This window comes from Papaver somniferum, chromosome 4 (assembly GCF_003573695.1).
Source record: "Papaver somniferum cultivar HN1 chromosome 4, ASM357369v1, whole genome shotgun sequence".
In the NCBI taxonomy this organism is placed as follows: Eukaryota; Viridiplantae; Streptophyta; class Magnoliopsida; order Ranunculales; family Papaveraceae; genus Papaver; species Papaver somniferum.
In genome coordinates, this window is record NC_039361.1 from 67,815,927 (window position 1) to 67,830,050 (window position 14,124).

Consider the following 14,124-nt stretch of genomic DNA (forward strand, 5'->3'; position numbering starts at 1 on the left):
TTAGTACAGACTAACTGACCTTCATCCTCACCCAGTGCTGCAGGATTTAATGTCAGAGTTTGTTGTCCTTTTGGCTTTGGCTTGTTAGGATTCTGCTTGCATCTGTTGAAGTGCTTCCACATTCCACTTGTACCATTCTTTCCAGTATGAGCCTTTATCACCTTCTTGCAGTAATTGCATGCAGCATCTTGAACATTTAACCTCTTGAAATAATTCCAAACGTTAGAAGTTATCTTACTACCACCCGTTTGAGTAGAAGTAGCTTCTACATCTACTGCTGCTGTCTCTGGCTGTGCTGCTTCATTTGTTGGTTGCATTGAGGATCCAACAACTGTATCTGTGGCAGTGGTAGGTGTAGCAGTTGTAGGTGTAGGAGTAGCTGTTTCATGAGCTTGACTTGATGCATCCATGCCAGCTTATGACTGAAATGAAACAAGAAATGAAACAAGAAATGAAATGAAATGAAACAAGAAATGAAATAAGAACTCAACTGAAGCATAAATGCATAAAGCATAACTGCACAAAATGAAGACCTTAAAGGAAATAAAGACATTGTATCATACATATAAAAGTTCATGAATATTAAAAAAATTATTCTAAGCATAAGTGCATAAGCATAAGTGCATAACTGCATAAGTTCTAAGCATAATTTCTTTAAGCATAAGCATAACTGCATAACTGCATAAGTTACAACTTCTAAGCATTCCACAAGGCAGAAGTTCCATTTCTGGACATGTTAGCCCTATAAGTCCTTCCACAGTAATTGCAAGAAATGAAATGAAATGAAACAAGAAATGAAATAAGAACTCAACTGAAGCATAAATGCATAAAGCATAACTGCATAAAATGAAGACCTCAAAGGAAATAACGACATTGTATCATACTTCATACATATAAAAGTTCATAAATATTAAAAACATTGTTCTGAGCATAACTGCATAAGCATAAGTGCATAACTGCATAAGTTCTAACTTCTAAGCATAATTTCATTAAGCATAAGCATAACTGCATAACTGCATAAGTTACAACTTCTAAGCATTATTGCAACTTCTAAGCATTCCACAAGGCAGAAGTTCCATTTCTGGACATGTTAGCCCTATAAGTCCTTCCACAATAATTGCAAGAGGGTTCTTCAACATTTCTCCGAGTGAAATGACGCCATATTTCCATCACTGACAAAGTTGGCACTTCCTGTATTTGATCTCAGTGAATAAGACATAATACATGTGAACAGTGAACTAGTACATGAAATTTAACTATCTTCAATCCTTAAAGTGGACTAGTACATGAATAAGAAGAAGAAAACATGTAATCTAGTAAACAGTGGACAATCATTTATAGTGCTTCAATCATTTACTGTGAACTAGTACATGTGAACATTTAAAGTTTAGTAATTTGTGAAATCTGTTTAACATGTGCTTCTAGTAGTTGTGTGACATGCAGTTAAGAAAGAACATAAAGTTCAGTAATCATAAAGAGGCTATGTACAATGCGTTCCATAAAATTCTTTAGACAATGATTCCCATTCTATAGAAGAAGATAAAAATGTTCTACTGTTATGAAATTGTAAAGTTCAGGATTTTTCTACCTTGTGCAATTGATGCAGTCCTGCGGCTCCTGCCTTTGATAATGTACCTTGATTTTACTTGTCAGGCAATTGCTCTCAATTGGTCTCAATCTTTGGCCTGTAGAGTGGGGTAATGTAGCTTATGATCAGCAAAATCTGGCAACTCATTGCTTATAAATTGCCACTCTTAACAATGACTGACCCAATCTTATACAGTCAATTAAAAACTCGTATAAGAACACTAAATTTGGTGGTTAAGCTCAAAGTTATAAAAAGATGCATTGAAATTGTATGATAAAATGCCCGTTCTACTTCGATTTCCCAGAATTAAAATTAAAAGCTAATGAAACACAATTAGCCAGGAATTCAACAAACCCAAAATAGAGACACGGAAACAAAAGGCAAGAATACTTACAGAGGTAAGAGTGGGCTACACAAGGTTCTGTGAACTGGTTATCTAATTACTTGTGAAAATCCATACAAATACCTCTGGAAGTGAACAATTTAGCTTTCTATTTCAAGTATGATTCATAATAACTGTTCAAAAACATTCATCAATAGCCTTTAAACTAACTCAATCAAAAGAATGGTAAACTAAATACTCAGAGTCAAATTCAACACCCATGTTAACATTTTATCAGCATTCACAAAACTAAAAAACAACTATTAGTCTATTACAGAAATTTTTAGGTAACCCTAGCTTTAAAATAGCATTTCCATCTTCACGGCTAAACTACTGCTCATGAATCAAAGATCTAAAAGCAAAAAAAATCATCCAAAAATGTGACAGAACACTAAAAGCCTAGATTTAGTTTCAGAAGTGTAAAAGAAACAACATCCATATGAAGAAGAAAAAGATCTTACGGTGATTGCAGTGAATCCTTTAAGCCGCTACTCGTTATGAAGGTTTGGTGGGAGATGAAGAAAATCCTTTAAGCCGCTACTCGCTAGAGAAAACAAAAATCCGTTAATCTCAATCACAGATTCACAGACATGCATACAAAAATTTAAATCAAAAAATTAAAAATTACTTACCACCGGAATTGTTCTTCTAATTTTCTTCACACCGGAATTAAAAACGAAGAGACAGACGAAGTAATACGGTTTGAACTTTTAATCGTTTGATTGAAGGTTAACAGAGAAGATGAAGATCAGAAGAAGGGGAGAATTTCTTCTCCTTCTCAGAGAGAAGTACTGAGAAGAGGCGAGAAAAAATTAGGGGAACTGAAACCCTAAGAATTTATTCTCCTTCTCACAGTGAGCTTATATACCCCCTATTAATCCAATGGATGAGACAGATCCCTTATCCCCTAAATCTAACGGTCAGAATTATTCGGGACTTCGGTCCGGTACGGGACGGTTCATGTGTTGGACCGTGTACATGTACCCCCAGAGCTCGGTTCCTATTTTTGGGACCGGTACTTGTACCTTGTACCTCGGTTCGGTCCAAAATCAGGTACGGTTCCATCGGTTCCGGTTCGGTCCGTCGGTCCGGCTCGGTTCCTGTGCACCCTTAGTCTTATACTCCCGAAGAGTAGCCTAGAAATATTAGTCACCTCACAATAACCCAACTGATTAACAAAAAAAAGTTATTGAAGAATCACAAGAGTCTGAGACGAAGAACTGTTGTGATTACTTTTTATATCTTACCTATCGGAGATAAATCTCGAGTAAATCTTAGAGAATATAAAACTCAATACGATAGAACAAGTAAGATCAGAATACACAACTATAGAGAAAATAGTCGGATCTGGGTTCACGAATCCCAATGAAGTCTTCGAGTCGTTAACCTATAATGGTTTTGGAAAAACCTAGGTTAATGGAGAATCGACTCTAGTACACAACTAGAAACACACAGAAGTGTGGGGATTAGGTTTTCCTGTTACTAGAGTTTTCCCTTATATAGTCTTTCAAATTGTGGTTGCTTTCATCAAAGTTAAGATATCATAGTAACAAAGCTTCAATATTCACCGTTAAATGAAATCCTGATTTAAGATTCAAGCTAAGTCTTCTTAAAAATAAAGCAATCAATCTCCACCGTTAGATGGTCTTAGCTTGTTACACACAAATGAAATATACCTTCATTTAGATATGGGTTACCTTTATGGGCTGTCGTAGGCTCAATAAATTAACAAATATATTTCTCACTAATTAACTGGTAATATAGCTGTAGTAAGAGATCGTTCCCACAAAGAGATGTGTAATTCATAGGTTATTTGAAATAGCAAAATAAAGTAAATAACAAAAAGGGGGTTTTGGTTGTGAGATAAATAAAGACAATAAGAAGAAAGGGATGATCAAGGAATCCTACGCCGTTACCAAGCGTTAACAGGATTAGAATACTTATCTATCGCTCGTAAGAATTATTCATCACCAACCGTAGAATAACAGCCAGAGCAGTGTTATCCCCAAAGCTCCTTGTAAAACTTGATACCGAAGTGCTCGCATATCAAGTTTTATCCAACTGAACCTACAAGTAGTAGCGCACTCAAGGTGTAACCCAATCAGAAGCCTTAAGTTATGTGAACTTAGGTTGATCCTAGCAGTTAGACTTTTAGCGCAAGGTCCACTTACTAGTGTTGTCTTCACACAGGATTTCTCCACAGAATCTGTCTGAGAGGTCTCATGTTCTCTACTTGTGTAAGGGTTATTCAACAATTACACGGATATCCTAACCCTTTACTAGCAATAGAATAATCAATAGATTAATCCAATTGTACACTTGAACAATCTAGAAATCAATCATAAACCCTAGATATAGTGAAAACAAACGATGATGATTAAAACTCTCAATAGGTTTGTATTATTAATAAAGCTTCACGCTTAGAACATTGAATTCATCCTTAATCAACAAAGGATTTAACTACTCATGTTACAAAGAAGATGAATAATGGTGGTTTCCCCCTAAAGGGATAAACCCTAGATTTTGATGTAGAACTTGTGATATGAGATTCTATGATATTTTACATAACCTAATATCTAGGTTTACGATGAAAGATCTCAATCTCTCAATTGCAGATATCAAATATCTAATGTCTCTCACGGAAGGAAGAATACGGTAGAAAAATAAATCTCCGAAAAAACTTAATTTAAGAAAATATGGGTCTCACGATAATTATTTCCCCAAAAATGGGTACGCCCTTGTACTTTTTTGACGGTGAGTTTCTCAGTGGAAAAAATTGAAAAATGGGTCTAATAGTAGTTTTCACTTTTGTTTGGATGCAACCCAACTGCTTATGTGCAGGCCCATAAACCATTAAGCCCACTCATCACATCATTGCTGATCGGTTTTATTGCTAGGATGTACCAGCACGTATCAGGTTCAGGACTTATCGTAGCCGTGCAGTTTAATTTAGCCAGTGGCGGAATTATTGTAATGTAGGCCTGTAGCAATAAGGATTTGGAAATAAACCTTAGCCAGGAAGAAAATAAGTTGCTCACATTTAAGTATATTTTGTGTTGTACTTTTTATATTCTGGAATACACTGAAGAAAGTAGTTCACTGATTCATGCACTTGCAAACTGTTTTTTTCTTGTATCACATGCTTTTCACATCCTGTGTGTTTCTGTTGTTCCCCACTCTCGGTTGACATGGTTATAATGATATAATCCGTTGACATAGTTATCACTTTTTATATCAAACCCAACCGGCAATGAATTTAAAGCTAATATTCTGGCGACATGTTCCTCGTGTAAAATTCTATATTCCCATCAAAAATGAGAGAATTCCGAGATGTATAAGACCATCATCCACAAATTTTAATTTCAGCCATTAATTTTCAACGGTTGATATTCAAAATGGTAGATGGTGGTCTTATACATCTCGGAATTCTCTCATTTTTGGTGGGAGTGTAGAGACTTATAAGAAGAACATGTCATCAAAAAACTAGCCTCAAATTCATTGCCCGTTGAATTTGGTAGAGAAAATGACGCTAAAATGTCAAAATTATGTCATTATAATCATGTCAACGGACCCTACCTTTCAAGAATTTACAGTTCTAAACAATATTTATGCTTATTTCCAGATTGGTTATCGCTTTCGTTACTAGACTATATTTGGAAGTCGTTAGCTTGATGAGCTATACATGTGGGTTGTCATCCCTCGAACCGAATAATAGAGAAGCCTGCTCCATATATATCTACCCATCGCATTCACAAGGATGAGCTCCGATCAGGATCTGCCCACCAGCGCGCCTGCCCACCAGCGCGCCTGCCTACCCCAAACTATTTTGATTCAATCAAAGAGTGACACTTCAGTTCAGATCAGATCCATTTCTTCAACTTTCCCTTCCAAAAGTAGCTGCAAACATTTGAAGTTATTAGCTCTGACGAACACGTCCACCTTTCCAAGTATCAAACCGTTATATCCATTGACCCAAAAATTCATAAAATCCGACACGTTTCAGTAGACAGCAGTAACTAGTACGGTATCCCAACTTTGAACGAAATAAGCAGTTGTTCAGAATGAAGCATCCCAACCACCAATACTATTCCAAGTATCCGACACGTGTCTTCAATAATTCTGATACTGTAGTACTTAAAAAAAAAGTATCCACGTCAACATCACTGACGTGTTCACGTGTCTTATCAGATCTTCTTATTCAAAGATCTCCTTTCTCTTAAAAATATATTTTTGTTTCACAAAATTCCGAATTAATTAATTGGTGCATGGAGACAGCTGGTGATGTCATTTTTAAAGGTAATAAAAGCTGACACGTCGCCTTCTTTATGAGCAACTTGATGATGCTGATCTGCTAACACACTCTAGTCTTGACACGTGTTCGGGACCCGACACGCGGTTTCAATTCTATGCAACTTGCAAAAGAAAATGGGCAAATTAATAAAGTGTCCTGCTTCAAACCATATAATTAATAAACCGGCCAAACTTTTAAATTCTTTTAGAAACTGGCCTTTCTGTTAGAGTTGACACCTGGGCCCACCAGATCGGTCAGCTGCGTTGAATAAGTCAAACTCGGTAGGAGAATTTACGACTGTGCCCTTGCCCATTTAAAGACCCGTGTGGTCTCTCACCACAATTTCTCTTTCTCCCTCGTTCTCTTTCTCCCTCGTTCTCTTCTCCCTCGTTCTGAAACTAGGGTTAGGTATTGAAGCTGTTTGAAGCTGGTGTTATTGAAGTTGTTTTTGCTGAAGACATAGATGTTAGCAGAAAGACCAGAGTGTATTTGGAAGAAAAGTTATACATATTTAGGGATTCAGAGATAGTGGTGATACAGTGAAGATGAGGTACAAACCGGGATTGAAACAGTCTGAATCAAGGTAAGATTAACGAAACCCGTGACTTAATATATGATGAAAATCATTGTATTGATAGTTAATTAATTTAATTGATCGATTGATTTTTAGGGTTTCTGTTTTTTTTCCTTTGTAATTAGGGTTTATTTGAAACCAAATTTTTATTGTTTAATTGGGGTTTAATTTTCGTGATTGGGTGTTTGATTTTAAGTAATATTGCTTAATTAGGTTTTCATTGGGTTTTCATAGGTTTATATCTGATTTTGTTTCATTTGTGTTGCAGTCAGTTCAAATTTAGGAATATCAGTGTATATGCGGAGCCAAAGAATGAGACTTTGGTATTTCCTGATTGCCATAGAGATGAAACAGACTTGATGACACTTAAGTATATGGTGTATAAGGGTTTGTCTATGGATGTTAAAGAGAAGTTTAATTTATATTGGTTTAAGGAAGAATGTCTGCCACTGCCATTGTTAAACAATGATGATTTTGATAATTTTTGGGAGGATTCTTTTGTAAATGAGGATGGATGTATATGTTTATGGATGGGGATGAAAGACACAGTGTTTGGGACTCCAAAGACTACACCAAAGAAGAAGACAGTTAGTAAGGGAACCACCCCTAGAAGATCCCCAAGGCTAAATAGTGTGGATAAATCAGTTGAAGGTGCATCAAGAAAGCTGAGTTTCATGGATGTGCCCATATCCAAACATTCTCAGGCTAGTAGCAGTGGTTGCAGTCAGTCAAAAGCTACAAATGAAGTTAAGTTTGTTGAAGATGTGGACAATATTCAGCTGGAAAACACCAAAGAAGATGAATGTCACCCAATTGAGAATCCAGAAGCTCCTCCAGTATATGACAGTGATGAAGACATTGAGTATGGGTCAGATGAACAACAATTTTTCAGAGTCTTTTAACAATATGATCAACAAGATGAGAAATAAACCAATTATAATGATAGGAATAATGTATGCTAACTTAGTGATGGGTACATGGTACAATAGGAGGACTGAATCTGCATCATGGGTAGATGGTAATTTGGTTCCTACTGCTGTTACATTGATTAAGAAAATGTTGGAATTTGTGACTGACTATGGTGTTGACCCTTGTGTGGCTGGAGAGTTATATATGGTGACTAGTCCAAAGAATTCTGTGTTCACAGTGAACATACTTGCCAAGACTTGCTCTTGTTTGCAGTGGCAGTTGAGGGGGTTCCCCTGTATGCATGCAGTGAGTGCATTGCATAGCATAAGGCCACAATGGAGAAAGTAAGATTTCTCTTTTTTTAAATCTGTACCTTGTCTCAGAACTTATTTATGCAATTTCTAGGCCTTAAATGTATCTAGCACTAACCTTTACATACTCTGCTTGAGCAGGTACTGCAGTGATTACTATTCAGTGGAGAACTATAAGGCCACATATGCACCAACTTTTGCACCACTAGATGATAAAAGTGAATGGGTCCAGGTACTTTTTCTTCTTAAATTTGTAACTATATGCCCTATTTATATTCTCAACTACATTAATATAAGTGCATTTGTTCTTGTAGCCAAACATGAACAAGAAGATCTTGAACCCTCCTCACAGTAGGAAACCAGGAAGACCCAAGAGCAAGAGGGTAAGAAGTTATGATGAACCTCGTGTTGAGAAGACAAAAAGGAGGTGTGGGAAATGTGGAAATGTTACTAACCACAACAAAAGAACATGTGCTGGTGGTGAAGTGGGATCTAATCCAACTGCAAAAGGCAAAGGACTGAATGTGATGCACAAAGCTTCACCTTCAGCAACATAGAGCCAAGTCAGACCACCGGAGTTAGGGGTGCAGCTAAGTCAAACAAGAAGAGAACGGCATCATTTGTTGGTGAATGTTTTACAGGGCCTGGCAGTCAGCCTTTGGCAACACCATCTTCTACTCCAGCTTCCACAACACCTATGAGTCTGCCATCTATAGCACCATCTTCTACTCCACCCTCTACAATAAATAACCTTTATCAGAACTTCTTTGGCATTGGATCTGTATCTCAGAATATAAAACAAGGAAAGGGAAGGGGAAATGGAAATGCTAAGAAGAAATGATTTGAGATCCGTTTTCTGATTTTTTGTGTTTAAGAAGACAATATTTTTTTCTTTTTTAGACTTGAATTAATGCTGAATCAAAAGTGGATGGTTGTTTATTAGTACATTTGCAGGTTACATTTTCAGATTGTTGAGTTCCTTACATATAGCATTAAGTTGTAAACTTGAATGCATAATTCTGTTTTTTGCAGCAATGAAGACTTCATCTGAGACCCATTTAAAACCGTCACAATTTGTACAAGTGAGGTATGCTATGTTCTTGTTGTGTTCATTCTTGCAAAATTTCATCTCCATTTTTGATTTGCAGTGATCTTTGTTGCAGGTTTGATTTTGCAGTGGGCAGTTTTTGAAGCAATGACCAGATTCTCCGCAAGCGTAACAACCATTCTCTACTGGTAATTTCACCATCTTGCATTTGACAGGATCGATGGCATCGTCAAACCATTCAAAGTACTGACAGGTTGGAATTGAACACTTCAAAAACATTTTTTCGTTTGTTTCTTTTGCTTTTGAACACAATAGTTGCCTTATACCATTACATGGTATATATTTGCACCTGGAATAAATCCAAGGACATACCTTTGGATCATGAATTCCCTGTGCACAGATAGAACATGAAATTAGGGGTTGTTTTAATCTTAATCTTACCTTGCTGCTGCTACTGCTGCCTGGAGAGTTTACTTCATTTTGGCTCATGTCTTATTTATTTTTATTTTTTTGATCTGTTGAGTATGACAAATACTATGGTTTTTCTCTGCAGGGCCTAATTTATATGAATGAAGCTGAATCTGACCGTTACAAATCCAACCGTTACAAATCCGACCGTTGCAATGAGTCACCGAGTTGACTCGATACTGGTTTGGTTACGAACTCAGACGAGGGTTAAGTCGTCTTTTACCTAGCAGGTTAACTGCCACGTAGCCAGTTAACTATCTAAATTCGTTTTTTGAAAAAAACGGGATGGAAAATGTCAATATCGGCCAGTTTATATAAAGATTCAAAAAAACGGCCAGTTTCTTAAATATGGTTCAAAAAGGTGGTTACTTTATTAAAAAGCCCAAAGAAAATTAGACAAAAAGGACCTTAACCAACTTGTTTCTTTGGGTGGGGCCCTTTGGTTGGGAAAGAAAAAGCGTGGGGGTCCTTTTTGGGATATAATATATTTCTCTCACGCCTTGTGTTGGCATGTGTCTTAATATGTTTAGCCCAAGAGTCGCATCAAGATCACAACTTGGAATGTTCTGGTCAAACTAGGAGGACTCACGTTGACTAAAGTCAAGATCTGTTTTTATATTGTTTGTTTACTCGACACGTTTGAACAAGTGGATGGTTTGATATTATTATTGTTATTTTTTTCTTATCATGAAATTTGTTTAACAACTCTTTCTAGATTGATGATGATAAAAGGCTAGATTCCACAACCGATGAGATCTTTCTTGACATGTGTTGGAGTTCAATTGAAAAGATTTGCGAAAATGATTGAGAATTTCTTTTTCCTTTCATGTGTCCGGACGCTGGATGGTATTTCAAGAGATTGAGGTGTCTTTCTACTCCACACTTCATCCCGAACTTGAATGTGTACCACCGTACGGTTGACCGTATAGTGTTTATACATACATACGTATATATTATTGTATTCACCAAGAGTTGCATGTTTCAACGCATTAACTTCTTGCTTTCTCAAGGTGTCTCCAAACACCAAGCATGAGTTACATAATTCATGTTTCTGGTTACAGAAATGCTATCATGTCAAAATTTCTTATTGCTTTCAACAACGACCGAAGTGTAGTGCGCGCGACTGACTTCACTGGGGATCCAGAAAACCTTATTATCTCCTGTGGAGTACGTACCCTTTATGCCCATATCCAACATTTCAGAGTTTATCAAAAATAAATAAATCAGAAAAATTTAAAAACTATGAGATTAAAACGTGTTTTTTCTTCATTTAGGTATATAATAAAGTTCAAACTAAAGATTATAAGATGTCACCACACTCGCGACCAACTATATCATCCTTGTGCGAGTAAAAAAGAGCCCAATTCTAACACGTCCGTCAGCAACAATGACGATATTTACATTAGGAGGAGAAGAAAGACAAAAGTAAAAAGATTTGTGGGATTCGTGGTTTGGTTGGGAGTATCCCCGGCCCGATTCCTCACATACAAAGACTACAGTGTATCTTATGAAGTCCGTAAGGATAGTGGATACATTTGGTTGTTCCTTATTAATTCGAAGAGTCGCATTCTTTTCTCTCTTTCATATCCTAAAATAAAACAACAACTCGAAATTCGAGGTTGTCCGACACGTGGTAAACAATAATATGAGAGAGAAACCATCAACCGATGGCGACATCTGAGTAACACATCCGTATTCACTACCAAGACATGACACGTGTCGAAAATAAACGTCACCACAGTCATGAACCGACACGTGTATTCACGACAACCGAATCTCACAACATCTTCTTTTTCTATCTCTCCTCTTGAGTTATCGATGGAGACGCTTGTTTGGCGACGCCGCTAAATCTGGACAACATTAACTACGTGTCGACCCTCAATAACACCTGATTGACACGTGTTGTTTTCCCTTCCATGTGGGTATTTTCGTCTTTTAGTTTTGTTAAAAGATTTTTTTTTTTTTTTCAAGTTCTCGTTTTTTCTACTGTATTTCTTTCTTCTTCTTCGTCTCGGTGTCTCTTTTTTTCCTTCCCTCAATCAATGGCTTCGTCTTCTCTTTTCTTCCAGACTCGCTCCTCAGGTATTATGTCAATGGATACTTCCTTATAATACTAAACGCATGGGTTTTGTGTAATCGTATTGATCATATTTTCATTCTTTTTTTTTGTTCCTTGTGTTCTGGTAGTAATGGGTGAAAGAAATAATGAGAATTCGGCAGATATTGATAATGAATATCCAAAAGATTTGTTACAGATATTTATGGCGGGAAACCATTTCCCAACGGAATTTGCAGCGAAAACTGAGGAAACAGATGATGAAGAAATTGAATTAAATTTATCATTAGGAGGTTGTTTTGGTGTAAACCCAAGTGAGAAAAAGAGATTGATGAGGTCATCGTCAATATCAGTATCAGGATTAAGTAATCTTTTTAAAGATGAAGAAGAAGGGAATAATTCTTCATCAGCGGCATCTTTGATAAGAACATGTTCATTGCCTGTAGTAGTGGCAACAGAAGAAGAAAGAAGGAAAAGAAAAGAGTTACAATCTTTGAGAAGATTAGAAGCCAAAAGAAAGAGATCAGAGAAACAAAGGAATTGTACTAGGGTTAATAATAATAATAATAAAGATTCTCAACAAGAGAAGATGCAGCAGCAGCAACAAGACAATAATAAGCTAAAGAATGGGTTGTTTTCTTCTTCTTCATCAATGCCTATATCTTTTAGGGGTCCAAATTGGGGTTCTAATCCTGCTCTTGGTAGGAGTATTGATATCAATGGTGTTCCTCCATTACCACCATCACCGGTTTCCGTTTCTATGAATTCTCAAGCTAGTAGTTCATCGGGTGGTTCTGATGAAATCCATGGTCGACCTGTTCCAGGTATCTATTATTTAAACTAATCTCTTATTAAATTAAATTAAATGTAGAGATTAGAATTTGTTGTGTGTTTGTTGACGTTGCTTCAACTTTTAGTTTTGATATTTGCTTTCGGGATATAATTGGTTGTTGCTTGTGAAGTATAGTAATCTAGTTATTGTGATATCTTGGGATACATGAGAAGAGTGTTTGTTTTTGTATTAGGTTGAAAATGTTCGTATAGTAGAGTAGATCTCTAGAAAACAAAAACTAATCAACTTAGATTCAGTAACTGTTGAAATTACGACGAGTCTCATGAGTCAAGCTGCCATTTCAGATATGTTAGAAGAGGCTGGCTGGAATTTGCCTGAAAACGATTTGATGGGTATATTTCCGCATGGGAGTAAAAATTTTCTTGTTCTTTTTTTTAACCAAATATACCAACAAAATTAGATTCTGAAGTCTTGTTACAGTTACAGTTACAGTTATATAAAAAGTATACCTGAATTGGTGTTGAAAGTTGAATGGTTTGTTGCTTTATCAATGGGTGTTACATCTGGTTGGTTGCTTTATTAATGGGTGTTACATCTTTGGGAGAGACAGTGGTCGTGATATGTACATGTGCACAACTAGGTTGCAATTGGGAGCTTTATGTGGTCACAAAATAAGAACACAAACAATTATTATTATTTATTTTTTAGATTTTCCTTCTCACTGTTTATGAAATTCTGCATCATAGGATTGAAGAGCAGCTTTGAAACAAGAAGCCCAATGAATTCTCAATCATACCAAGAAGGCATCGAGCAAAAGCCCATTATACCTCCTCCACCAACCGCACCTTCAGAAAAACAGAGGACTGGAACTGATGTCAAGATGGAAAGTCCGTCTTATAGCCCTCCGAAGGCAACTGAAACTGGTTCCAGAGAAATGGGAATGAAAATGATGGAGGAAATGCCTTGTGTGTCTACAACAGGAAATGGACCTAATGGGAAACGTATAGAAGGATTCCTGTACAAGTATCGGAAGGGCGAGGAAGTAAGAATAGTTTGTGTGTGCCATGGTAGTTTTCTCACTCCAGCAGAGTTCGTAAAGCATGCTGGAGGCATCGACGTGACACATCCCCTGAGGCATATTACAGTCAGTCAAACCCCTTCCTTTTAAGATTGTGTTTCACATTTCTCTTCAAGAATTGAAGAGTGAAAAAAGAAACAAGTTTTACTTTAGTTAAGATTGGGTGAAGAGTAGCTTTAGAGGCTAGTTTTGATTTCTTCCTTCGTTTTTTTTGGTTATATTAGGCTTTGAGTGTGTACAGTGAAATACGAATTAATAGGAAACAATTATTAGAGATGATGGTTATAGTTGAAATATGATTGAGAAAACAAGAATTAACTTCACCAATCAACCTCTTAACAATTTTAGTCTTTTTCCTTTTCTTTTTTTGTGGATGCAAATTGAAAATTTCAAAAAGCATTTGGGTACTTTTAAGAGAATGTATAATAAATAATATTTCTTATTTTTTGAATAAATTAGGTCAAAACAAAAATCTATATTGGTGTGCTTATCTTGGAAAATACTTCATTATCATCTCCAATATCTTTTAGAAAGGGGGATTTTAGTTTCTTAAGTAATTTGGAAGTTAGGTTATGAAATCCTAAACAATTACAAGTTGAGGAGACACACAAATGGTGTGGTGGGGA

The 14,124-nt window shown here is 36.4% G+C and overlaps 3 protein-coding genes and 1 long non-coding RNA gene across 4 annotated transcripts; 3 read left to right on the forward strand and 1 right to left on the reverse strand.

Moving 5' to 3' along the window:
* Positions 1 to 1,131: 1,131 nt before the first annotated feature.
* On the reverse strand, positions 1,132 to 2,465 carry LOC113273963. Its single transcript, XR_003322690.1, has 3 exons — positions 2,432 to 2,465; positions 1,589 to 1,685; positions 1,132 to 1,191 (listed from the first exon to the last, which is right to left on the reverse strand). It is a non-coding gene; the product is annotated as an uncharacterized LOC113273963 (long non-coding RNA).
* A 4,024-nt stretch (positions 2,466 to 6,489) lies between these two features.
* Positions 6,490 to 7,504, forward strand: LOC113272655. The gene is made up of 3 exons (XM_026522463.1): positions 6,490 to 6,844; positions 7,104 to 7,422; positions 7,481 to 7,504. Exons 1-3 carry the CDS (start codon positions 6,807 to 6,809, stop codon positions 7,502 to 7,504), a joined length of 381 nt encoding a protein of 126 aa, XP_026378248.1. The 5' UTR covers positions 6,490 to 6,806.
* On the forward strand, positions 7,370 to 8,896 carry LOC113272656. Its single transcript, XM_026522464.1, has 4 exons — positions 7,370 to 8,088; positions 8,197 to 8,287; positions 8,370 to 8,565; positions 8,697 to 8,896. The coding sequence occupies exons 1-4, from the start codon at positions 7,514 to 7,516 to the stop codon at positions 8,894 to 8,896; spliced, it is 1,062 nt and encodes a 353-aa protein (XP_026378249.1). The 5' UTR covers positions 7,370 to 7,513.
* Positions 8,897 to 11,540: 2,644 nt separating this feature from the next.
* Positions 11,541 to 13,905, forward strand: LOC113275794 (ninja-family protein AFP3-like). Its single transcript, XM_026525361.1, has 3 exons — positions 11,541 to 11,653; positions 11,759 to 12,451; positions 13,167 to 13,905. Exons 1-3 carry the CDS (start codon positions 11,614 to 11,616, stop codon positions 13,586 to 13,588), a joined length of 1,155 nt encoding a protein of 384 aa, XP_026381146.1. The 5' UTR covers positions 11,541 to 11,613; the 3' UTR covers positions 13,589 to 13,905.
* Positions 13,906 to 14,124: the final 219 nt, after the last annotated feature.